At 54.2% G+C, this 27,344-nt stretch overlaps 1 protein-coding gene across 1 annotated transcript in view; it reads right to left on the bottom strand.

Moving 5' to 3' along the window:
* CSMD1 (CUB and Sushi multiple domains 1) overlaps positions 1-27,344 on the bottom strand; it is a 694,425-nt gene that overhangs the window by 181,754 nt on the left and 485,327 nt on the right. The window contains exon 12 of the mRNA XM_054719948.1: positions 6,183-6,295. Within this exon, the coding sequence (XP_054575923.1) occupies positions 6,183-6,295 (113 nt within the window). The remainder of the gene's footprint in view (positions 1-6,182; positions 6,296-27,344) is intronic.

Raw genomic sequence — 27,344 nt, forward strand, 5'->3', positions numbered from 1 at the left:
CCGCTGGGACCGGACACGAGGGCCAGAGCTGCAGAGAGCCCAGCGCGGCTCCGCCCGCCTCCGCCTCTGCCGCCAGCGTTAGCCACCAGGAGCCCAGCTGCTCTTCACGGAAACCTCCTCTCGGAAGGTCAGCGGGGTCAGGCCCTGCTCCAGGAATGAGGGCGCGGACGAGGAAGGCACGATGCACGCACTCCTGGGTTACGTTTTTTTGGAGGAAACGACAACATAGCGAAAAGGCATCTAATTTCAGGGCAGACTGGTGTGTGGGCCCAGTGCGGGCTCAGAGGGAGAGGGGAGGGCAGGGCTGTGGCCGCGGGCCCCTGGCTCACTGCTGCCCTAGCTCAGCTCTGCCCTCGCTCAGCACTGCCCTCGCTCACCGCTGCCCTCGCTCACTGCTGCCCTCGCTCAGCTCTGCCCTCGCTCAGCTCTGCCCTCGCTCAGCGCTGCCCTCGCTCAGCTCTGCCCTCGCTCACTGCTGCCCTCGCTCAGCTCTGCCCTCGCTCAGCTCTGCCCTCGCTCACTGCTGCCCTCGCTCAGCTCTGCCCTCGCTCAGCGCTGCCCTTGCTGGATGCTGAAGGTCAGCTGCAGCCCCGGGTTCTGCAGACCGGGCTGTAAGCAGGGTGAGCTCCACAGGAGTCCCCGTGGGTAACTGCCGCCGACGCAGAGGAAACCACGGCAACTGGCCACACAGAGGACCTGGCCATGGCCGGGCCGCCCTCCCGGACGGAGCTGGGCTGGGAGCCTTCCCCGGTACCGGCGGCAAGTCCCTGCAACGCCCTGTCCACCAGCACGCCTTCCTGCATGAGCATGGGAGCGGACATCTTGGCTTGGGACCAGGAGGAGGGACCTCCGGAAGGACGGGCGGGGGTTCAGGTTGTGGCCCTGACGGAGCACAGCCAGGCAGGGCCAGGCTGGACCCGAACGCTCTGGAGGCCTGAACCACGTCTCTCCCACCGACACCCGCCAGCAGCCTGGCCCAGCACAGACTAGAGCGCGCGCCTGCGGCCTCGGAAGGACCCGGAAATGTCCTATGAAAGCGGCCCAGACCCTCGGGGGCAGGGAGACAGAGCACGAGAGCCGTACTGCTCTTTGTAATTCCTTAAACCATAAAATTAAAACAAAATAAAAGTGATGTCTGGCCCTGGCTGGTGTGCTCAGTGGATAGAGCGTCGGCCTGCGGACCCAAGGGTCCCGGGTTCGATTCTGGTCAAGGGCACATACCTCGGTTGCCAGCCCTCCCTGGCCCGGGCCCTGGGGCTCGTGCAGGAGGCAACCAATCAGTGTGTTTCTCTCACATCGATGTTTCTCTCTGTCTTTCCGTCTCTCTTCCACTCTCTCTAAAAATCAATGGGAAAATATGCTCGGGTGAGGAGTGAAAAAATAGAAATGAAAAGTAAATAAAAGTGCTATTTGCACAGCCAGTGCGGAGCACCTGCCACGACGCTGGCGGGATTAGGAATGAAGTGAACTCCACGCACAGCGCCACGTCGGTGGAAACCAAAGCGCCCGCCCGCCCGCCCGGCGCACCTCCGGTCACCTGACTCTGCTGGCCGGGCTAGCTGGCCCCGGCCCGGATGTCCCGCTGTCTTGTGGCTTTCAGAACAAAAATGGAAATGTGAGTCTGTAAGTTATTTTGGACATCAGCTGGGAGTGCAGTGGAGATGAATTTGGAACGCTAAATTGGACAAAATGTGGCTGTTGCTGGAGTGACTCACACAGAAGTCACGGGGGCGGTGAGAAGGGGAGCATGCTGAGAGGGCGGGGTCAGGCCAGCTTCGCAGAGCCCCCGCTTTCTGGTTTCTGCCCGGAGAGCCAGCAGGCCCAGGCCTCCGAGGTGGGAGGAGCTGGCCGCGGGCAGTGCTCTCTAACCTGCCAGCTTCCCAGTCCTGCGCATTTTCTGGGCTTCTAAGCACATGTGCATGGCTGTCCGGAAGGAAGAGAAAACGGGGTATATTTAGGGGGGGGGGGAGGCCACTTTTAACTTTAGAACCTGGAGGGCGGGCGTAATGGATTACTGGCTCCGTCGCCAACTGTCTCCTCAGAAGATGGTAACGTGCACAGTGAAAGCCCTGCTTCCCTGGCCCTGCGCACGCTGAGTTCTCGGCCCTCCAACACGAACCACTGCTTCCCCACGAGGTTCCACGGCGCCTGGAGACCCGCAGCGCCCCCCTCCTTCGCGGAGAGACCTGCCTCTCACCCCCTCCTCCCGCTGCGGGCCAGGCCAGTTCAGCGCTGGAGGCGAGTGTCCCGTGGCCGCCACCGCGATGAGCACCTTGGCGCCCGCTTTCCGCTTTCCGCAGGCCCTGCCGGGAGCAGCCGACCCGCTGAGCACAGTCCACCGCGCTCCCGGCCGCCTTTGCCGGCGTCGCTCTTCCGTGAGGCAGGACGGTGGGCACCTGACGGTCCAACGATCTGTGCTCGGAGCCCAGCTCCGCTTCCTCAGGCCCCGCGCCCAGCGGGCCGGGCGTGCGGCTGCCGGCGAGTGTGCTGGCCAGGCAGCTCTCCCCGGGCCATGCCATTTCCTGCCGGCGTACGGCTCTGCCCGCCACGGGCACCACAGACGCTGCCTGGCACGCGCTCACCTGGGGGCACAGCCCTCAGTAACTGCTAGTGGACGATGCTCAGCGAGGCCACCGACAGAACCGTCCCCTCACCACGCCCGTGCCGGGACCCGGACCCCAAGGGGCGGCGTTTGGAGATGGGGACTCCGAGGACCTGAGGAAGGTTCAGTGAGCCCGGCCGGTGCGGCTCCGTGGTTGGCGTTGACCTATGAACCAGGAGGTCAGGGTTCAATTCCCCGTCAGGGCACAGGCCCGGGTTGCAGGCTCGATCCCCCGTGTGGGGCGTGCAGGAGGCAGCCGATCGATGCTTCTCTCTCATGAAGGTCTCTCTCTCCCTCTCCCTTCCTCTCTGAAATCAATAAAAACTTATTTTCTAAAAAGATGAAGTTACTTTTCTATTTTTTCAAGGTCTTCCGCTTTACTTCCCGGATTTCTGACCCGGCAGCTTTGTTTTTCTTCCCTGGGCGGGCCTCCCGCTGCCCAGCCTTCTTCTGCGATTTCCTGTGCATCCCTTCTGCTCCTCAGGCTGGGGATTAAGGAAACAACAGGCGTTCTTAATTTCCCTTTGTTCCCAGATTGAGGATCCGGTTTCTGTTTGTGGTGGCAGCCTGTGATGTGGGCTGTGGTCGGGGGCCTCTCCTTCTCAGAATCTTCCCTAATTAGCGCCGGGACCCCTGCGGAGCCGCCTGCATCACCTCGGGCAGGGCCACCCTCCGGTGCCCCAGCGGACAGGACGGGCGTCCCCGGGTGTGGGCTCGGCAGCCACTCAGCCTTCCGGGACGAGCCCTGGCGAATGCCCGGCTCCCACCTCTGTCCTCCTGGTCTCGAGCTAAACTGCGGTTTGCATCGGCTTTTTAAAAGTTCTTTTCTTTTTTGTGAGTCCTCGCTGGAGGGCATTTTTCCCATTGATTTTTAGAGAGAGTGGAAGGGAGGGCGGGAGAGAGAGAAACATCGATGTGAGAGAGACATCCATGGGCTGCCTCCCGCACATGCTCCGACCTGGGCTGGGTATGGAACCTGCAACCCCGGTACCTGCCCCTGACCCGGAAAGGAACCCATGGCCCTTCGGTGAGAGGGCCGATGCTCCAGCCACCGGCGACACTGGCTGGGGCCACTGGATTTTACTTCACCCTAAGAACAGGTCCGAGCAGATGCTCACCGTCCACGTCCTGGGCGGGGAGACGGCCGTGTGGCCCCGTGGCCCCGTGGCCCCTGCCCTGGTCCCGGCCCCGCCGCTGGTCGCCTCAGCTGGGGGAGGCCGGGAACCAGATGAGCAGCGCCTCACCCTGTGAAGGTCCCCGGCCACCTTCCCTCCGGGGCCCACGGTCCCCTCTCAGGTGCAGGGACGGAGCCTGCCCTGCTCCCATCAGGGGAGACCTGAGAGCAGCCGGTCTCAGGACCCGAGGGACGAACAGCCTCCGAAGCTTCCGGCCTCACCTCAGGACGCACAGACCCTGAGAGTTCGGTCAGGGGTGGCGTCTCATGAACAACATGGACCAACAAACAGACAGAGACAGACGCAGAGACGGAGCAGACTGCCGGCTGTCAGGGGGAGGAGGGGGAGCCGGGGGAGCCGGGACAAAGGTGGAGGAAGCCCGGCCGGCGTGGCTCAGAGGTTGAGCCTGGACCCGTGAGCCAGCAGCAGCTGAAAGGGGGGTCGGCAGCCATCGCTTTACTGGCCGCTGCAGGCGCTGCTCCTCAGACACGTCAGTGAGGCTGACAGCGGGAGGAAAGACGGGGAGCAGACGGAAGCCGACGCAGCCGGGGCGCCGGCTCCTGCTCTCAGGCTGGAGCCGAATTCTCCGCCCAGACGGCGCTTGTCAGGCCTCAGGAAGCTCCCGGAATGAAGGGCAAACTGGTTTCCCAGGCCTGAGCCCCTGGCAGGGAGGGCAAAGCCAACGCGGTTGCGTGGATCTAGCCCCGTGGTCGGCAAACCGTGGCTCGCGAGCCACATGCGGCTCTTTGGCCCCTTGAGTGTGGCTCTTCCACAAAATACCACGGCCTGGGCGAGTCTATTTTGAAGAAGTGGCGTTAGAAGAAGTTTAAGTTTAAACAATGTGGCTCTCAAAAGGAATTTCAACCGTTGTCCTGTTGATGTTTGGCTCTGTTGACTGATGAGTTTGCCGACCATGGGTCTAGCCTAACGCTGTTCAGGGGGGACTCACAGAGGTCCACGGCCGCTGCTCCCCGGCGGCCAGTCTAAGCCCGTCGCCGATGGAGGACGAGATGCGCACCTGATGACAGGGCCTCCCCGCCCACCCCTCCCCGGGGTCCGTCTCCGAGGGCATTTCCTCTGAGCAGCAGCGTCTGCTGTCACCGGAAATGCCCTCCCAGTGCACACAGCGCTGGCTTCTCCGGGCTGAGCCGCCGGCCGTGGAATCTGCAGACGAGGTTAAGCAAACCTTTGTTCCAGGGGGACGTGCAGGTGGGATCAGCCCCGCAGCTTCTAAAGCCGCCGGAGAAATCCCCGGGGAGGAAGCACCCTGCGGGCCAGGGGCCGGCTGCCCTGATCCTCCATGCAAGGGCCCTCTCGGGGCCCGGGGGACGGGGACGGGGATCTCGCCGTATCACCTCCTACAGCTTCAGGCGGTCCGGCGATGATCTCAAAATACAAAACTAATTAAAAATGATAAACCCCGTACTAACTCGCTACAAACCACAGACGGGGACTAAATGCTCACCCGTTCCCATCTCCACCTCGGTGACCCTTCTGTTTAGTGCGTTCTTGTGTTGAATTCTTACCGGGGGGCCTTGCTTTATTTTAGGAATAAGGTTCCATGAGCTGCATCTAATGGGAGCTGGTGGCGGCCTGGGCAAGGTCCTGCTTTAATTGGCCTTTTACTCGTTTTAGAAAGTAAAAGGGTTGCCTGGCCAGCGTGGCTCCGTGGCTGAGCCTTGACCTATGAACCAGGAGGTCAGGGTTTGATTCCCGGTCAGGGCTCATGCCTGGGTTGCAGGCTCCATCCCCAGCAGAGGGGGTGCAAGAGGCAGCCGGTCCATGATTCTCTCTCATCATGGATGTTTCTCTCTCTCTCTCTCCCTCTCCCTTCCGCTCTGGAACCAGTAAGGACATATTTAGAAAACGGGAGGTAAAAGCACGCGTGCTGCCCACGGGCTGTGACTGTGGGGGCCGCTGGAGGCCCAGGAGCCCCTGCAGGCAGGAGCCCCTCCTCCCCACGCTGTGACTCTCCGGCCTCTGCACACGGGCTGGCTCTCCTCCTCCCGGGCCCTGGTCCCGCCTCCTCCATGAACCCCAGGGGTGCAGGGGACGCGTGTGACCCGCGGATGACACGCACATGCACCCTCTGCTCACAGTGAGGCTCCCTGAGTCACACGTCCAGGGACCGGCCTGGCGTGTAAAACCCCGAGAGGCACCGTGTCATGGGCTCGGCTCCCCGTCTACATTGGGTCTCGCTCTTTACCTGCCGCGGCCACGGCCGACGCCACGCCAGCCCCGCCTTTGAGAAGTTAAACATCTGCTCTGCGCACGGAGCCACGAGGCGTCCCCGCGGCGAGGGCGGAGAGCTAGTCCCTGTGCCACGGCCGCGGGGACGGGGTTCTCCTCGTGTCTGTCACCCGGCTGCCCCGCCCAGCAGAGTGCCCTGCCCCCGCGGGGGGTACCTTGGTAGACGGCCTTGAACCCCGGCGAGGCGATGCTGTCGTCCGACTGCAGGTGCAGCCACATCTGGTTGCTCAGGCTCACGATCAGGTCGGGGACGCTGGAGCCGGTGAGCCTGCGGGCGGGAAGCGGGAAGCCGTGGTCACGCACCGTCCCCTCTGCTCTCTCCCGGAGGCGCGGGCGCTCGGCCACACGAGCCCGACACAGGCGTCCCGACAACATGTGTACACGCTGGTGACGCTGGTGGCTCGACTCAGAAACGACATGTACTTTAATAAACAGGCCTTTACCGTTAGTCACGGGGTGTGTGCGCATTGTGGGGGGACGCCTTACATGTGGTAACACCTCCCTCAAAGAACCAATGGCCACGTGTAACCCATGTTCCCATTAAACCTCAGCATCGCAGGGGATCCGCGGTCATTACATCCATTAAGCAAACGTGTACCTTTTGTTCTAACGTAAATGTAGGGTGACCACGGCCCCCTGGGTCTGGAACGAAAGGGTCTGCCCCGGGCAGGATTTGGGCCCTGAAATGGGGCGGGTCTGGGGCTGGTCACCTGTGAGGGACAGACAGCCCCCCATGGCCGTGGGGGACACGTCACACCGTCCACATGAAAGCACACCCCAGCCGAGGAACGGCCGGGTTCGTTAACAAGATGCTAGGTTGTCTGGCCTGAGTCATGCAGAATGTTAACCTCAAAGCCGCTTCTAAAGCAGGTCGAAGGACGGAACGCCCCTCGGCACTAAACGCCATGTCCTATCGAGCCGAGGAGACGGAGAGGAGCCTGAGTGCACGGACGCGGTGACAGAAGTCGGTCTGAAAGGCCACCTGTGTGACTCCGGCTCTGAGACCTCCTGGAAGAGGCGGAACTACGGGGCAGGGACAGGTCAGGGGTGCCGTGGGGAGGGGGGAGGGGAAGGGGGGAGCCCGGAGGGTGTGGGGCAGGGGAGCTGCTCTGTGTGACGCTGAGGTGATGGACACAGGTCATCACACGTCTGACCCAGCCCCCGGGGTGCACAGCACAGAGCGACCCCGACGCCCACGGCGGACTCCGTGACGATGGCGTGTCCGTGCAGGCTCCGCCGTGGTGACAGGTGTCCCCCTGGAGGGGTGGGTGGTGGGGCCGTGCGGTGGGGGTGACTGTAGGTGGGAAATCTCTGCCATCCCCTCCATTTCGCTCGGAACCTGAACTGCTCTGAAGACAGTGTCAGCACGGGTATCGGCGCCCACAGGCCACCCCGCACGCGAGCCCCGGAGAAGGACGGCGGCAGCTGAGAGCTGGCAGCGGCCGAGCGGCCCTCTGCAGACCCGTGGCCGGGGCACCGGGTTCCGTGAGGACCGGCTGTGCGTTCACAGAGCAGCCGCGGCCCAGCTGCCAGCCGGGCACGGAGACGCGGGGCCGCAGACGGAGCGCGACGTGCGGACGGAGCCGCGTGTGGGAGCGGAACAAGTGCCCGAAACCAGTCCGTGCAGCACACACGTCTGACCCAGGAGGCCGCTCGGCCATCAGCAAAGAGATGTGGGGATGAGAACAGGTGACTGCCCTGTCCGTCGTCCACTCACCGCCCGCCCACCATTCTCCCTGGGGCGGGGCGGGGCTGGTGCTCCAAGGAGAGAAAGGACAGCCATTGCTTTGTTCCTTCCGAGCTGGAGCAGCCCGCAGTGTCACACACAACGTGGACGTGAAGGAAGGACGCAGTGACTGACGTGCCAAATCTAAATAGGGATTTCTTTCTGAACATTTGTATTCTTTGTTAGAAAGACTGTTCCTTTATGACTGGCTGTTCTATTTGCGTGTCTGATTAAAAAAATATATATTTCTTCCCTATCGTACATTGTATTGACGGGCAATATACACAGAAGTGTGCCGACGGTGTCTAGTCCGACTTGTGAGTGTAAAGCTGTAATATTTAAACCGTTCAAGGAATATCTTTCATCTTTCACTTGAAACTATTCTACGCAAGCATGTTACACGTGTGTGTCTCATAGAAGCATCCTATACTTGTTTTATATTATTTTGAATTATTTATATTACTAGAGGCCCAGCGCACGAAATTCATGCACTCGGGGGTCCCTAAGCGCGGTCTGCGCCCTCTCGCAGTCCAGGAGCCCTCAGGGGATGTTCGACTGCCGACTAAGGCCCTGGGGAGCAGGTCTAAGCCAGCAGTCGGACATCCTTAGTGCTGCCGCGGAGGTGGGAGAGGCTCCTGTTACTACCGCTGTGCTTGCCAGTTGTGAGCCCAGCTTCTGGCTGAGCGGCGCTTCCCCTGTGGGAGAGCACTGACCACCAGAGGGCAGCTCCTGCGCTGAGCGTCTGCCCCCCGGTGGTCAGTGTGCGTCATAGCGACCAGTCATTCTGCTGTTCGGTCGATTTGCATATTAGCCTTTTATTATATAGGACTTTTACCTGGAGAGTTTTGTCTTCTTTAGAAAATATTTAATGAACTAAAGTTCATTTTTTTGTTTTCCATTTTTATTAGTCAGTTATTTTTAATTATCCCTTTTATTGAATTGCATTCATTTCCCCCAACACTTTAAGATGTCATTCTGTTGTCTGTTTATTTGTTTGTTCCTATTGTGAAGACTTCTATGACTCTAATACTTGATCTATTGAAAATAAAGTTTCTTTGTGTAAGACCTTTTCTTGTCCCGATTTTCAGCAGATTTACTATAAAGTGCCAGGTGAGGTTTTTTCTGCATTATCCTGACGGGCTTATAGAATTCCTTGAATCTCCACTTGATGTCTGTTGTTGGTGTTGAAAAAATTAATGGTGATTATGTCTTCAAATATGGGTTATGTCCCATTTTATCTCACTTTCCTCTGGAAGTCTAATTACACATATAAGTTCTGTAGTTACGCCACCCCCCACACTTCACTTTGAATATTTTCTACTGAGATCTCTTTGAGTTCAAACCATATATGTTGAGTTCTTATTGCAAATATTCTGTTTTTCAATTTTCACATTTCTGTTTGATTTTTTGTTATACAGTATTCTGGGAAAATTCATCATTTCATTGATTTTCTTAAACATATGAATCATAGTTAATTATAAAAGTCCCCAAGTATTAACTGCAATGGCTAGGTGGCATCTTTTACTTTTGTCTATCTTCAATTTTGTTATCTTTTCAAAGAACCACTCTTAGTTTTATTGATATTTTGTTTTAATCTCTATGTCATTTATTTCCACTGTGATTTTTTTGTTATTTCCTTTCTTCCACTTACATTGGACTTTTATTCTTGATTTTTTTTCTAGTTCATTTAGTTGTAGGGTTAGATTGTTTGAGGTTTTTCTTGGTCTTGAGGTAGGCCTGTAATGCTATGAACTTACTTCTCAGAACTACTTTTGCTGTGTCCCATAGATTTGGGGGTTGTTGTTATGTACAATTTCATTTGTTTCCAGGAATTTTTTTTTTTAATTTCTTCCTTGATCTCCTTGGTAACCCATCCATTGTTTAATAGTATTTCAATTTCAATTTTGAATGATAGACTTGCTGGGTAGAGTAATCTTGGTTTCAGATGCTTGCTTTTCATTATCTTGAATACTTCATGCCATTCCTTTCTGGCCTGTAGTGTTTCTGTTGAGAAATCAGCTGACGGCATTATGGGAGATCCCTTGTAGGTAACTGACTATTTCTCTCTTGCTGCCTTTAAGATTCTCTCTTTGTCTTTAACCTTTGCCATTTGAATTATGGTGTGTCTTGATGTGGGTCTCTTTGAGTTCATCTTGTTTGGGACTCTTTGTGCTTTCTGAACTTGTGTGATTTTTTTCTTCACCAGGTTAGGGAAGTTTTCTGTCATTATTTCTTCAAACATGGTCTCTACAACTTTGTTCACTTTCTTCTCCCCCTGGTACTCCTATGATGCAGATGTTGTTACCTTTCATAGTTTCCCAAAGTTTCCTTAAACTATCCTCATGCTTTTAAAAAAAATTGCTGCTATGATTAAGTGATTTTTGTCTACCTTGTCTTCTGATTTGCTGATTTGATCCTCTGCTTCATCTAACCTACAGTTTATTCCCTCCAGTGTATTTTTTATTTCATATATGTCATTCTTTACTTCTTACTGGTTGTTTTCCTTGGTTTCTATGTACTTTTTCATGCTGTTGAGCATTCTTAAAATCATTGCTTTCTACCTGTTTCTGATAAATTGCTCGTCTCCATCTGATTTAGCTCTTTTTCTGGAGATTCCTTCTATTCTTCCATTGGGGCCTGTTTCTTTGTTTCCCTATGTTATCTGTTCCTTTGTGTTTGTTTCTACATATTGGAGAGAACTGCTCTGACTCCCAGTCTGGGTGGAGTGCCCCATTGTAGGGGATGTCCCGTGGGACCCAGTGGCCTGGCCGCCTTGGTCTTCCGAGCTGGGTGCTCCAGGAATGTCCCTGGTGTGGGAGGTGAGGGCCTCCTGTCGTAATTGGGTCTGGAATGCTGTTGTCCCATTGATGGGTGGGCTTGACCCACACGATGGCTGACTGTGAGCCTCAGCCCAACCACATTATGCCAACTGTAATCCTGGGGCTGTCAGACCAAACCAAACACTGCACAGAATAAAAACCAAATCAACAGCCACAAGGAAAACAACCACAAAAGAAAACAAAAGACAAGAGACCACAAGAACTAGAGAATAAAAAAAAAGAAACAAAACAAGAGCCCTTTTGGTGTGGCTCAGTCGGTTGGTCATTGTTCTGTGCACTTGGGGACATGCAGTCAGGTCACATGCCTGGATCACAGGCTTCATTCTTGGTAGGGGGTGTACAGACGGCAGGAGACCAATGTTATGCTCTCATATGGATGTTTCTCTCTCCCTCTCCCTTCAACTCTCTCAAAAATCAATTTTTTTAAAAAATAAGTAAAAAAAGAGAAAGAAACAAACAAAAAAGAATACAAAAGAAAAGAAGGAAGATAAAGAAGAATAAGAATAAAAAATAAAAATATAAGTGTAATAATAATTTTTAAAAGTAATAATAATGAATAAAATAAAATATAGAATCAGAAAAGAAAAACCATAAAAAGAAAAGAGAAAAATTGAATAAGAAAAGGAAAGAGAGAAATAAAAGATAGGAAAGAAAAAAGGGGAGATAAAAAAATATTCCCTAAAGTAGACCATATCCTGGGCCAGAAAATAGACCTCATCACATTTAAAGGAATTGGAATAATACTAAATGTATTCTCTAATCATAATGTAATCAAACTACAAACTATTAACAAACAACAGGAAAATTTCAAACCATGTGTAAATTAAAAAACAAACAAACACCCTTTAAAATAATTCATGATTCAAAGAGGACATCACAAGTGATATAAAAAATACTAAGAACTGAATGAAATGAAAACAAAAATATGTTGGATGCAGCTAAAACTGTGCCAAGAGGAAAACTTAGAGTACTTGAAATAATCACCCAGGTTCCTACCTCAGGAAATTATAAAAAGTAAAGCAATGTAAACCCAAAGCAAGCTGGAGGAAGAATATGATAAAAATCAAAACTCAAAAAATTCAAATAGAGAATTAATAGAAAAATAATCTATTTTTAAAAAAATCAATATAACTGATACACCTCTAAGAAGAGTGGGAGAGAGGAAGAGAGAGGGAGAGAGAGAGAGAGAGAGAGAGAGAGAGAGAGAGAGAGAGAGAGAAAGAGAGAGAGAGGAGAGGGGGAGAGAGAGAGAGAGGAGAGGGAGAGAGAGAGAGAGAGAGAGAGAGAGAGAGAGAGAGAGAGAGAGAGGAGAGGGAGAGAGAAAGATTACTACTATCAGAAATAAAATAGTAGATATAAAAACAAATTTACCAGTCATTAAAAAGATGATAGAAAGTATCATGAACAATAGTAGAGCCATAATTTTGACAGTTAATAAAAATAAACTAATTCCTTAAAAACCACAAACTACCAAAACTCAACCAAGATGAACTAGTCAGTCTGCATAGCCATATACCTATAATTAAACTGATGTTATAATTAAAAGTCCCTCCCCCCCCCACGCAAATAAATGTATAGACCCAGATGGTTTTACTGGAGAATTCTACCACTCTTTTACAAAAATATTAACACCAGTGTTTCATAAACATCTCCAGAAAATAAGAGGAAAAAATACTTGCAAACTCATTTCAGGTGACCAGTATTAATCTGATACCAAAATGAGAGGAAGAGTAGAGAGAAGGAAAAGAAAGAAAAATAGAAAGGAAGGAAGAAGGAAAGAAGAAAGGAAGGAGGGAGAGAGGAAGGGAGGGAAGGAGGAAGGATGGAAGGAAGGAAGGAGGAAGAAAGGAAGAAGGAAGAAAGGAGGAAAGGAAGAAAGGAAGGAAGGAAGGAAGTAAGGAAGGAAGGAAGGAAGGAAGGATGGAAGGAAGGAAGGAAGGAAGGGAGGGAGGGAGGAAGGGAAGGAAGGAAGGAAGGAAGGAAGGAAGGAAGGAAGGAAGGAAGGAAGGAAAAAAGACAGACAAACATTACACACCAATATCTCTCATGAACTTGGGGACATACATCCAAGAACAAAGTCCTAGACAAACTGAACCCTAAAATGTATAATAAGAATTACACTCCACCATAAAGTGGAATTTATTCCAGTCATGGAAGGCTGGTTCAATATTCAAAAATCAATCCCTGCAATCCATCACATGAACAAACTGAAGAAGGAAAACATTATGCTAGTTGACACAACAAAGCGTTTGATAAATGACAGGACACACAGCGTTCATGAATTGGAAGACTTAACCCAGTAAACAAATGAATTCTCCCCCAATTGTGCCCCAGGGTTAATGCAATTCCTATCACAGTCCCAGCGAGGTCTACACACACACACACACACACACACACACACACACACACACAGACACACACACACAAGGTTATTCTAAAAGTTATATCGAATGGCACAGCTCAGACTAACTAAAAAGACTTAATAGCTTAAAAAAAAAAGGCAAAGACTCCTTAGACTTGACCCTGAATCACAAGTTATAAAGGGAAAAGTGCATAAATTGAACCTCATCAAAATTAAAAACGTTTTCTGTGTGAGGACCCATTTGAAGAGGAGAAAAAGTCTCGTGACAAGACCAAGAAAAAATATTTGCAAACCACATGTTCGGCCAATAACTGGTCTCTAAGAAATAGGAGAACTCTCAATGTTAAAGGTAAGAAACCAATCAGAAAATGGGTAACAAAGAGCAAGGAGGACACACAGATGGCAATTACGCACGTAAATACATTCAGCATCAGTCGCCCTCAGGGAAATGCTAACGAAAGCCACAGAGAGCGACCACTGCGGCCTTATTGGAGCAGACATAACGCGCTGCAAGTCCCAGTGCTGATGAGGGTGAGGGACTGGACCACTCAGCCATTGCTGGCGGGAATGGAAAACACGCAGCCACTCCCGAAGACAGGCCGGCAGCTGCTCACAAAACTAAAAATGCAGCCAACTAACCTGTAACCCGGCAATTGCACTTCGGGGAAATCTGCCCAAGGGATATGAACACGCATGTTCATACTAAAACTTGCAAACAAATGAAGACAGCAGTTTTATTCACAACAGTCAAACAATAAGCCATCCAGGGATCCTCCAGGGGGTGAGCGTGAGACTGTGGGTCCTCCACTCTGTGGACTGCGCCTCAGGAAGGAACAGAGAAGATCCACTGAAGCAACCAATACTCAGGGCACTGTGCCGAGTGAGAACAGGCAAGCAAAGAGGGTTACGCAGTGTATGATTCCTGTGTGCAGCATTGCTACAATGTCACAGTGTCACAGAGGGGAGTATGCAGCATTGCTACAATGTCACAGTGTCACAGAGGGGAGTATGCAGCATTGCTACAATGTCACAGTGTCACAGAGGGGATTATGCAGCATTGCTGCAACGTCACAGTGTCACAGAGGGGAGTATGCAGCATTGCTACAATGTCACAGTGTCAAAGATAGGAGTATGCAGCATTGCTACAATGTCACAGTGTTACAGAGGGGAGTATGCAGCATTGCTACAATGTGACAGTGTCACAGAGGGGAGTATGCAGCATTGCTACAATGTGACAGTGTCACAGAGGGGAGTATGCAGCATTGCTACAATGTGACAGTGTCACAGATGGGATTATGCAGCATTGCTACAATGTCACAGTGTCACAGAGGGGAGTATGCAGCATTGCTACAATGTCACAGTGTTACAGATGGGAGTATGCAGCATTGCTACAATGTGACAGTGTCACAGAGGGGAGTATGCAGCATTGCTACAATGTCACAGTGTCACAGAGGGGATTATGCAGCATTGCTACAATGTCACAGTGTCACAGAGGGGAGTATGCAGCATTGCTACAATGTCACAGTGTCACAGATGGGAGTATGCAGCATTGCTACAATGTGACAGTGTCACAGAGGGGAGTATGCAGCATTGCTACAATGTCCCAGTGTTACAGATGGGATTATGCAGCATTTCTACAATGTGACAGTGTCACAGCTGGGATTATGCAGCATTGCTACAATGTCCCAGTGTCACAGAGGGGAGAATGCAGCATTGCTACAATGTCACAGTGTCACAGAGGGGAGTATGCAGCATTGCTACAATGTGACAGTGTCACAGAGGGGAGTATGCAGCATTGCTACAATGTCACAGTGTCACAGATGGGAGTATGCAGCATTGCTACAATGTCACAGTGTTACAGATGGGATTATGCAGCATTGCTACAATGTCACAGTGTTACAGCTGGGATTATGCAGCATTGCTACAATGTGACAGTGTCACAGAGGGGATTATGCAGCATTGCTACAATGTCACAGTGTCACAGAGGGGAGTATGCAGCATTGCTACAATGTCACAGTGTTACAGATGGGAGTATGCAGCATTGCTACAATGTCACAGTGTTACAGAGGGGAGTATGCAGCATTGCTACAATGTGACAGTGTCACAGCTGGGATTATGCAGCATTGCTACAATGTGACAGTGTCACAGAGGGGAGTATGCAGCATTGCTACAATGTGACAGTGTCACAGAGGGGAGTATGCAGCATTGCTACAATGTCACAGTGTTACAGAGGGGAGTATGCAGCATTGCTACAATGTCACAGTGTTACAGATGGGAGTATGCAGCATTGCTACAATGTCACAGTGTTACAGATGGGAGTATGCAGCATTGCTACAATGTGACAGTGTCACAGAGGGGAGTATGCAGCATTGCTACAATGTCACAGTGTCACAGAGGGGAGTATGCAGCATTGCTACAATGTCACAGTGTCACAGAGGGGAGTATGCAGCATTGCTACAACGTCACAGTGTCACAGAGGGGAGTATGCAGCATTGCTACAATGTCCCAGTGTCACAGAGGGGAGTATGCAGCATTGCTACAATGTCACAGTGTCACAGAGGGGAGTATGCAGCATTGCTACAATGTCACAGTGTCACAGAGGGGAGTATGCAGCATTGCTACAATGTCACAGATGGGAGTATGCAGCATTGCTACAATGTGACAGTGTCACAGAGGGGAGTATGCAGCATTGCTACAATGTCCCAGTGTCACAGATGGGAGTATGCAGCATTTCTACAATGTCACAGTGTCACAGATGGGATTATGCAGCATTGCTACAATGTCCCAGTGTCACAGAGGGGAGAATGCAGCATTGCTACAATGTCACAGTGTCACAGAGGGGAGTATGCAGCATTGCTACAATGTGACAGTGTCACAGAGGGGAGTATGCAGCATTGCTACAATGTCACAGTGTCACAGATGGGAGTATGCAGCATTGCTACAATGTCACAGTGTTACAGAGGGGATTATGCAGCATTGCTACAATGTCACAGTGTCACAGAGGGGATTATGCAGCATTGCTACAATGTCACAGTGTTACAGAGGGGAGTATGCAGCATTGCTACAATGTGACAGTGTTACAGATGGGAGTATGCAGCATTGCTACAATGTGACAGTGTCACAGAGGGGAGTATGCAGCATTGCTACAATGTCCCAGTGTCACAGAGGGGAGAATGCAGCATTGCTACAATGTCACAGTGTTACAGAGGGGAGTATGCAGCATTGCTACAATGTGACAGTGTCACAGAGGGGAATATGCAGCATTGCTACAATGTCACAGTGTTACAGAGGGGAGTATGCAGCATTGCTACAATGTGACAGTGTCACAGAGGGGAGTATGCAGCATTGCTACAATGTCATAGTGTTACAGAGGGGAGTATGCAGCATTGCTACAATGTCACAGTGTTACAGAGGGGATTATGCAGCATTGCTACAATGTCACAGTGTCACAGAGGGGAGTATGCAGCATTGCTACAATGTCACAGTGTCACAGAGGGGAGTATGCAGCATTGCTACAATGTCACAGTGTCACAGAGGGGAGAATGCAGCATTGCTACAATGTCACAGTGTCACAGAGGGGAGTATGCAGCATTGCTACAATGTGACAGTGTCACAGAGGGGAGTATGCAGCATTGCTACAATGTCACAGTGTCACAGATGGGAGTATGCAGCATTGCTACAATGTCACAGTGTTACAGAGGGGATTATGCAGCATTGCTACAATGTCACAGTGTCACAGAGGGGATTATGCAGCATTGCTACAATGTGACAGTGTCACAGAGGGGATTATGCAGCATTGCTACAATGTGACAGTGTCACAGAGGGGAGTATGCAGCATTGCTACAATGTCACAGTGTTACAGATGGGAGTATGCAGCATTGCTACAATGTCACAGTGTTACAGAGGGGAGTATGCAGCATTGCTACAATGTGACAGTGTCACAGAGGGGATTATGCAGCATTGCTACAATGTGACAGTGTCACAGAGGGGAGTATGAAGCATTGCTACAATGTCACAGTGTCACAGAGGGGAGTATGCAGCATTGCTACAATGTCATAGTGTTACAGAGGGGAGTATGCAGCATTGCTACAATGTCACAGTGTTACAGATGGGAGTATGCAGCATTGCTACAATGTCACAGTGTTACAGAGGGGAGTATGCAGCATTGCTACAATGTGACAGTGTCACAGAGGGGAGTATGCAGCATTGCTACAACGTCACAGTGTCACAGAGGGGAGTATGCAGCATTGCTACAATGTCACAGTGTCACAGAGGGGAGTATGCAGCATTGCTACAACGTCACAGTGTCACAGAGGGGAGTATGCAGCATTGCTACAATGTCACAGTGTCACAGAGGGGAGTATGCAGCATTGCTACAATGTCACAGTGTCACAGAGGGGAGTATGCAGCATTGCTACAATGTCACAGTGTCACAGAGGGGAGTATGCAGCATTGCTACAATGTCACAGTGTTACAGAGGGGAGTATGCAGCATTGCTACAATGTCACAGTGTCACAGAGGGGAGTATGCAGCATTGCTACAATGTCACAGTGTCACAGAGGGGAGTATGCAGCATTGCTACAAAGTCACAGTGTCACAGAGGGGAGTATGCAGCATTTCTACAATGTCACAGTATTATAGAGGGGAGTATGCAGCATTGCTACAATGTCACAGTGTTACAGAGGGGAGTATGCAGCATTGCTACAATGTCACAGTGTCACAGAGGGGAGTATGCAGCATTGCTACAATGTGACAGTGTCACAGAGGGGAGTATGCAGCATTGCTACAATGTCACAGTGTTACAGCTGGGATTATGCAGCATTGCTACAATGTCACAGTGTCACAGAGGGGAGTATGCAGCATTGCTACAATGTCACAGTGTCACAGATGGGAGTATGCAGCATTGCTACAATGTCACAGTGTCACAGAGGGGAGTATGCAGCATTGCTACAATGTCACAGTGTCACAGAGGGGAGTATGCAGCATTGCTACAATGTCACAGTGTCACAGAGGGGAGTATGCAGCATTGCTACAATGTCACAGATGGGAGTATGCAGCATTGCTACAATGTGACAGTGTCACAGAGGGGAGTATGCAGCATTGCTACAATGTCCCAGTGTCACAGATGGGAGTATGCAGCATTTCTACAATGTCACAGTGTCACAGATGGGATTATGCAGCATTGCTACAATGTCCCAGTGTCACAGAGGGGAGAATGCAGCATTGCTACAATGTCACAGTGTCACAGAGGGGAGTATGCAGCATTGCTACAATGTGACAGTGTCACAGAGGGGAGTATGCAGCATTGCTACAATGTCACAGTGTCACAGATGGGAGTATGCAGCATTGCTACAATGTCACAGTGTTACAGAGGGGATTATGCAGCATTGCTACAATGTCACAGTGTCACAGAGGGGATTATGCAGCATTGCTACAATGTCACAGTGTTACAGAGGGGAGTATGCAGCATTGCTACAATGTGACAGTGTTACAGATGGGAGTATGCAGCATTGCTACAATGTGACAGTGTCACAGAGGGGAGTATGCAGCATTGCTACAATGTCCCAGTGTCACAGAGGGGAGAATGCAGCATTGCTACAATGTCACAGTGTTACAGAGGGGAGTATGCAGCATTGCTACAATGTGACAGTGTCACAGAGGGGAATATGCAGCATTGCTACAATGTCACAGTGTTACAGAGGGGAGTATGCAGCATTGCTACAATGTGACAGTGTCACAGAGGGGAGTATGCAGCATTGCTACAATGTCATAGTGTTACAGAGGGGAGTATGCAGCATTGCTACAATGTCACAGTGTCACAGAGGGGATTATGCAGCATTGCTACAATGTCACAGTGTCACAGAGGGGAGTATGCAGCATTGCTACAATGTCACAGTGTTACAGATGGGAGTATGCAGCATTTCTACAATGTCACAGTGTCACAGATGGGATTATGCAGCATTGCTACAATGTCACAGTGTCACAGATGGGAGTATGCAGCATTGCTACAATGTCACAGTGTTACAGAGGGGAGTATGCAGCATTGCTACAATGTCACAGTGTCACAGATGGGATTATGCAGCATTGATACAATGTCACAGTGTTACAGATGGGAGTATGCAGCATTGCTACAATGTGACAGTGTTACAGATGGGAGTATGCAGCATTGCTACAATGTGACAGTGTCACAGAGGGGAGTATGCAGCATTGCTACAATGTGACAGTGTTACAGATGGGAGTATGCAGCATTGCTACAATGTGACAGTGTTACAAATGGGAGTATGCAGCATTGCTACAATGTCACAGTGTCACAGAGGGGAGTATGCAGCATTGCTACAATGTCAGTGTCACAGAGGGGAGTATGCAGCATTGCTACAATGTCACAGTGTTACAGATGGGAGTATGCAGCATTGCTACAATGTCACAGTGTTACAGAGGGGAGTATGCAGCATTGCTACAATGTCACAGTGTTACAGATGGGAGTATGCAGCATTGCTACAATGTCACAGTGTCACAGATGGGATTATGCAGCATTGCTACAGTGACAGTTTTGCAGATGCAATACAGCCAGTGGCTGTCATTCAGGGACCAGTGGGGCAGAAGGAGATGGATGTGATGATGAAATGCTGACCAGGTGAGTTTTGCAATGTTGGGACTGTTCTGTGTCTTGGCTGTGGTAGTGGGTGCATGAACTTAAGTGAGGAAATGGTGTAGAACTTAACACACACCCAAGTCGAGTTCGAGAAATCTATCAGGAGACGTTCTCAGAATGGTCTCAACAGAGACGTGTGAAATAAGCCCTTCAATTCTGTCTGCAGTCTGTCCTTCCGAAGAAGTCCCCTGAGGAACTTCCTGCCCCTCTTGGGGAGATCAGGTTGTTCAAGAGGCCACCGACATTCGGTTTTTCTCTTTTTGGCCAAGAAGGTGAAGAAAATAAAGAGCCACTGATGGGAACGAGAATTTTTTTTGCTCCTCACCCGAGGACATTTTTCCATTGGTTTTTTAGAGAGAGTGGAAGAGAGAGGGAAAGACGGAGAGAAACATCGATGTGAGAGAGACACATGGATTGGTTGCCTCCTGCACGAGCCCAACCAGGGCCCAGGCCGGGGAGGGCTGGCAACCGAGGTACGTGCCAGAATCGAACCCGGGACCCTTCAGTCCACAGGCCGCTGTTCTATCCACTGAGCCACACCAGCCAGGGCAGAAATGAGAGCTTTTAAAACCACATTTAGGGTACGTGGTTAGGCTCTCAGGTTCCAAGGTTCTGCTGAAATCCGAGACCGGGGGGACTCCGTACCCTCCCCCCAACAACGAAAGGTGCCAGTGGCAGACCGAGCTGGGGGAGGAGCACCCCTCCCGCGATCCTTAAAGACGGGACCCGCGTGTCTTCGGGACGCGTGGATCACGAGACTCGACGGTGCCACGTCCTCTGTGGGGCCAGCGGTCCCCGAGCTGCCACGTCTCCATCAGCTGTTCACTCCGTGCCGAGAACCGCCCCACGCGTCGCATCCGTGGGGGAAGCGCTTGCTGACGGACTCTAATTTACCCACTGATTCCCAGAGGCCAGCCGCGCGCTCCGATGCTTTCCTTCCTCCCTGCAGTTCTGTAGACCCAGGAGGCATGGCCCTGGGTTTTCTTTTTCCTGACGGCGCTGACTCAATGCCCAGCGATCTGTTCCATTCTGTCCCCGGAGGGCACTGGGCCTGATGCAGCCGCTGTTTGGTGCCCATCTGTGGCCTGAGCTGTCCAGCGCGGTGCCCGCCCCCCATCAGGGAGACTCGGGGCTCGCTGTTCTCGGCGCTGAGAAATGGGGGCGCACGAACAGTGACCGCGGGGCCTCGCTGGGCCTGGTTTGCTGCTTCACCCTTTGCGGCTCCCATTTAGGAGGCGGTTTTCCTCATTTGTCCAGCGCATCCTTCCTCACGGGACGCTCGGGGGTCCTGAAGCCATTTGTGTGGGATGCCTCTCCTGCCCCCGGTGCTCCCCGTGTTTTATCATTTTCTCCGGCCGCGGGGGAGGGTTTATTACACACACTTCACACTTCACAGCGGAGAACCTGGCAGGAGCTCAGTGACTGCCCTCTGGCCACAGGAGGGATGGGGCAGCGCAGGCTGAGCTCAGTCAGCAGGCGCCTCACACAGCCCCCAGGCCGGCCCGGCAGGAGTCTGCGTTTTGATGAATAAATGGCATTTTCAGCCAGTAATTTGGCAACAAAGAATAGTTATTTGGTGAGCGTGTGGGGAACAGTAAAATGATAGAAACTCCTGGTGGTTGCTGGAAAGCCTGCATGTTAATGAAGACAGCCCAGCCCCAGATTCCTGAGGCTCCCTGCAGGCAGAGCAGAGAGGAGACTGCACTGGGCCAGCTGTTTGCAGGTGGGGGAGGGGAGCGAGGCTGCCAGTGAGACTCAGAGATCAGGGCGCCTCCACCGGACTGATGAGAAGCCAGGCACTGCAGCTGAGTTTCCCAGTGTGAACGCCACCTCCCACCCGCACCAGGTGTGGGACACACTCCCACCCACACCAGGTGAGCCTCACACACTCCCCCACACGCACCAGGTGAGCCTCACACACTCCCACCCGCACCAGGTGAGCCTCACACACCCCCACACACACCAGGTGAGCCTCACACACTCCCACACACACACCAGGTGAGCCTCACACTCCCACACACACACCAGGTGAGCCTCACACACTCCCACCCGCACCAGGTGAGCCTCACACACCCCCACACACACACCAGGTGAGCCTCACACACTCCCCCACACACACCAGGTGAGCCTCACACACTCCCACACACACACCAGGTGAGCCTCACACACTCCCCCACCCGCACCAGGTGAGCCTCACACACTCCCACACACACACCAGGTGAGCCTCACACACCCCCACACACACCAGGTGAGCCTCACACACTCCCACACACACACCAGGTGAGCCTCACACACCCCCACACACACACCAGGTGAGCCTCACACACTCCCACCCGCACCAGGTGAGCCTCACACACTCCCACCCGCACCAGGTGAGCCTCACACACTCCCACACACACCAGGTGAGCCTCACACTCCCACACACACACCAGGTGAGCCTCACACACTCCCCCACACACACCAGGTGAGCCTCACACACTCCCACACACACCAGGTGAGCCTCACACACTCCCACACACACACCAGGTGAGCCTCACACACTCCCCCACACACCAGGTGAGCCTCACACACTCCCACACACACCAGGTGAGCCTCACACACTCCCACACACACACCAGGTGAGCCTCACACACTCCCCCACACACCAGGTGAGCCTCACACACTCCCACACACACCAGGTGAGCCTCACACACTCCCCCACCCACACCAGGTGAGCCTCACACACTCCCACACACACCAGGTGAGCCTCACACACTCCCACACACACCAGGTGAGCCTCACACACTCCCACACACACACCAGGTGAGCCTCACACACTCCCCCACACACCAGGTGAGCCTCACACACTCCCACACACACCAGGTGAGCCTCACACACTCCCCCACCCGCACCAGGTGAGCCTCACCCACTCCCACCCGCACCAGGTGAGCCTCACACACTCCCACACACACACCAGGTGAGCCTCACACACTCCCACACACACCAGGTGAGCCTCACACACTCCCCCACCCGCACCAGGTGAGCCTCACACACTCCCACCCACACCAGGTGAGCCTCACACACTCCCACACACACACCAGGTGAGCCTCACACACTCCCACCCGCACCAGGTGAGCCTCACACACTCCCACACACACACCAGGTGAGCCTCACACACTCCCACCCACACCAGGTGAGCCTCACACACTCCCACACACACCAGGTGAGCCTCACACACTCCCCCACCCGCACCAGGTGAGCCTCACACACTCCCCCACCCGCACCAGGTGAGCCTCACACACTCCCACCTACACCAGGTGAGCCTCACACACTCCCACACACACACCAGGTGAGCCTCACACACTCCCACCCACACCAGGTGAGCCTCACACACTCCCCCACACACACCAGGTGAGCCTCACACACTCCCCCACCCGCACCAGGTGAGCCTCACACACTCCCACCCACACCAGGTGAGCCTCACACACTCCCACCCGCACCAGGTGAGCCTCACACACTCCCACCCACACCAGGTGAGCCTCACACACTCCCACACCCACACCAGGTGAGCCTCACACACTCCCACCCACACCAGGTGAGCCTCACACACTCCCACACACACACCAGGTGAGCCTCACACACTCCCCCACCCGCACCAGGTGAGCCTCACACACTCCCACCCACACCAGGTGAGCCTCACACACTCCCACACACACACCAGGTGAGCCTCATACACTCCCACCCGCACCAGGTGAGCCTCACACACTCCCACACACACACCAGGTGAGCCTCACACACTCCCCCACCCACACCAGGTGAGCCTCACACACTCCCCCACACACACCAGGTGAGCCTCACACACTCCCACCCGCACCAGGTGAGCCTCACACACTCCCCCACACACACCAGGTGAGCCTCACACACTCCCCCACACGCACCAGGTGAGCCTCACACACTCCCACACACACACCAGGTGAGCCTCACACACTCCCACCCACACCAGGTGAGCCTCACACACTCCCACACACACACCAGGTGAGCCTCACACACTCCCCCACCCGCACCAGGTGAGCCTCACACACTCCCCCACACACACCAGGTGAGCCTCACACACTCCCACCCGCACCAGGTGAGCCTCACACTCCCACACACACACCAGGTGAGCCTCACACACTCCCCCACCCGCACCAGGTGAGCCTCACACACTCCCACACACACCAGGTGAGCCTCACACACTCCCACCCACACCAGGTGAGCCTCACACACTCCCACACACACACCAGGTGAGCCTCACACACTCCCACCCGCACCAGGTGAGCCTCACACACTCCCACCCGCACCAGGTGAGCCTCACACACTCCCACCCGCACCAGGTGAGCCTCACACACTCCCACACACACACCAGGTGAGCCTCACACACTCCCACACACACACCAGGTGAGCCTCACACACTCCCACCCGCACCAGGTGAGCCTCACACACTCCCACCCGCACAAGGTGAGCCTCACACACTCCCACCCGCACCAGGTGAGCCTCACACACTCCCACCCGCACCAGGTGAGCCTCACACACTCCCACCCACACCAGGTGAGCCTCACACACTCCCACACACACCAGGTGAGCCTCACCCACTCCCACACACACACCAGGTGAGCCTCACACACTCCCACCCGCACCAGGTGAGCCTCACACACTCCCACCCGCACCAGGTGAGCCTCACACACTCCCACACACACACCAGGTGAGCCTCACACACTCCCACCCGCACCAGGTGAGCCTCACACACTCCCACCCACACCAGGTGAGCCTCACACACTCCCACCCACACCAGGTGAGCCTCACACACTCCCACCCACACCAGGTGAGCCTCACACACTCCCACCCACACCAGGTGAGCCTCACACACTCCCACCCACACCAGGTGAGCCTCACCCACTCCCACACACACACCAGGTGAGCCTCACACACTCCCACCCGCACCAGGTGAGCCTCACACACTCCCACCCACACCAGGTGAGCCTCACACACTCCCACCCCCACCAGGTGAGCCTCACACACTCCCCCACCCGCACCAGGTGAGCCTCACACACTCCCCCACCCGCACCAGGTGAGCCTCACCCACTCCCCCCCCCACCAGGTGAGCCTCACACACTCCCCCACCCGCACCAGGTGAGCCTCACACACTCCCCCACACACACCAGGTGAGCCTCACACACTCCCACCCGCACCAGGTGAGCCTCACACACTCCCACCCACACCAGGTGAGCCTCACACACTCCCACACACACACCAGGTGAGCCTCACACACTCCCACCCGCACCAGGTGAGCCTCACACACTCCCACCCACACCAGGTGAGCCTCACACACTCCCACCTACACCAGGTGAGCCTCACACACTCCCCCACACACACCAGGTGAGCCTCACACACTCCCACCCCCACCAGGTGAGCCTCACACACTCCCCCACCCGCACCAGGTGAGCCTCACACACTCCCCCACCCACACCAGGTGAGCCTCACACACTCCCCCACACACACCAGGTGAGCCTCACACACTCCCACCCGCACCAGGTGAGCCTCACACACTCCCACCCCCACCAGGTGAGCCTCACACACTCCCACCCACACCAGGTGAGCCTCACACACTCCCACCTGCACCAGGTGAGCCTCACACACTCCCCCACCCACACCAGGTGAGCCTCACACACTCCCACCCGCACCAGGTGAGCCTCACACACTCCCACACACACCAGGTGAGCCTCACACACTCCCACCCACACCAGGTGAGCCTCACACACTCCCACCCGCACCAGGTGAGCCTCACACACTCCCACCCGCACCAGGTGAGCCTCACACACTCCCCCACACACACCAGGTGAGCCTCACACACTCCCCCACCCACACCAGGTGAGCCTCACACACTCCCACACACACACCAGGTGAGCCTCACACACTCCCACCCACACCAGGTGAGCCTCACACACTCCCACCCGCACCAGGTGAGCCTCACACACTCCCACACACACACCAGGTGAGCCTCACACACTCCCCCACCCGCACCAGGTGAGCCTCACTCACTCCCCCACACACACCAGGTGAGCCTCACCCACTCCCCCACCCACACCAGGTGAGCCTCACCCACTCCCCCACCCGCACCAGGTGAGCCTCACACACTCCCCCACCCACACCAGGTGAGCCTCACACACTCCCACCCCGCACCAGGTGAGCCTCACACACTCCCACCCACACCAGGTGAGCCTCACACACTCCCACCCACACCAGGTGAGCCTCACACACTCCCACCCACACCAGGTGAGCCTCACACACTCCCACCCACACCAGGTGAGCCTCACACACTCCCCACCCGCACCAGGTGAGCCTCACACACTCCCCCACACACACCAGGTGAGCCTCACACACTCCCACACACACACCAGGTGAGCCTCACACACTCCCACACGCACCAGGTGAGCCTCACACACTCCCACCCGCACCAGGTGAGCCTCACACACTCCCCCACCCACACCAGGTGAGCCTCACACACTCCCACACACACACCAGGTGAGCCTCACACACTCCCCCACACACACCAGGTGAGCCTCACACACTCCCCCACCCACACCAGGTGAGCCTCACACACTCCCACACACACACCAGGTGAGCCTCACACACTCCCACACACACACCAGGTGAGCCTCACACACTCCCACACACACACCAGGTGAGCCTCACACACTCCCCCACACACACCAGGTGAGCCTCACACACTCCCCCACCCGCACCAGGTGAGCCTCACACACTCCCACACACACACCAGGTGAGCCTCACACACTCCCACCCGCACCAGGTGAGCCTCACACACTCCCACCCACACCAGGTGAGCCTCACACACTCCCACCCACACCAGGTGAGCCTCACACACTCCCACCCACACCAGGTGAGCCTCACCCACTCCCACCTACACCAGGTGAGCCTCACACACTCCCACCCGCACCAGGTGAGCCTCACACACTCCCCCACACACACCAGGTGAGCCTCACACACTCCCCCACACACACCAGGTGAGCCTCACACACTCCCACACACACCAGGTGAGCCTCACACACACCCACCCACACCAGGTGAGCCTCACACACTCCCACCCGCACCAGGTGAGCCTCACACACTCCCACACACACCAGGTGAGCCTCACACACACCCCCACACACCAGGTGAGCCTCACACACTCCCCCACACACCAGGTGAGCCTCACACACTCCCCCACACACCAGGTGAGCCTCACACACTCCCCCACACACACCAGGTGAGCCTCACACACTCCCACCCGCACCAGGTGAGCCTCACACACTCCCCCACACACCAGGTGAGCCTCACACACTCCCACACACACACCAGGTGAGCCTCACACACTCCCACCCACACCAGGTGAGCCTCACACACTCCCACCCGCACCAGGTGAGCCTCACACACTCCCACCCGCACCAGGTGAGCCTCACACACTCCCACCCGCACCAGGTGAGCCTCACACACTCCCACACACACCAGGTGAGCCTCACACACTCCCACACACACCAGGTGAGCCTCACACACTCCCACCCGCACCAGGTGAGCCTCACACTCCCCCACCCGCACCAGGTGAGCCTCACACACTCCCACACACACACCAGGTGAGCCTCACACACTCCCCCACACACCAGGTGAGCCTCACACACTCCCACACACACACCAGGTGAGCCTCACACACTCCCCCACACACAC

Source organism: Eptesicus fuscus, chromosome 8 (assembly GCF_027574615.1).
Source record: "Eptesicus fuscus isolate TK198812 chromosome 8, DD_ASM_mEF_20220401, whole genome shotgun sequence".
NCBI lineage: Eukaryota > Metazoa > Chordata > Mammalia > Chiroptera > Vespertilionidae > Eptesicus > Eptesicus fuscus.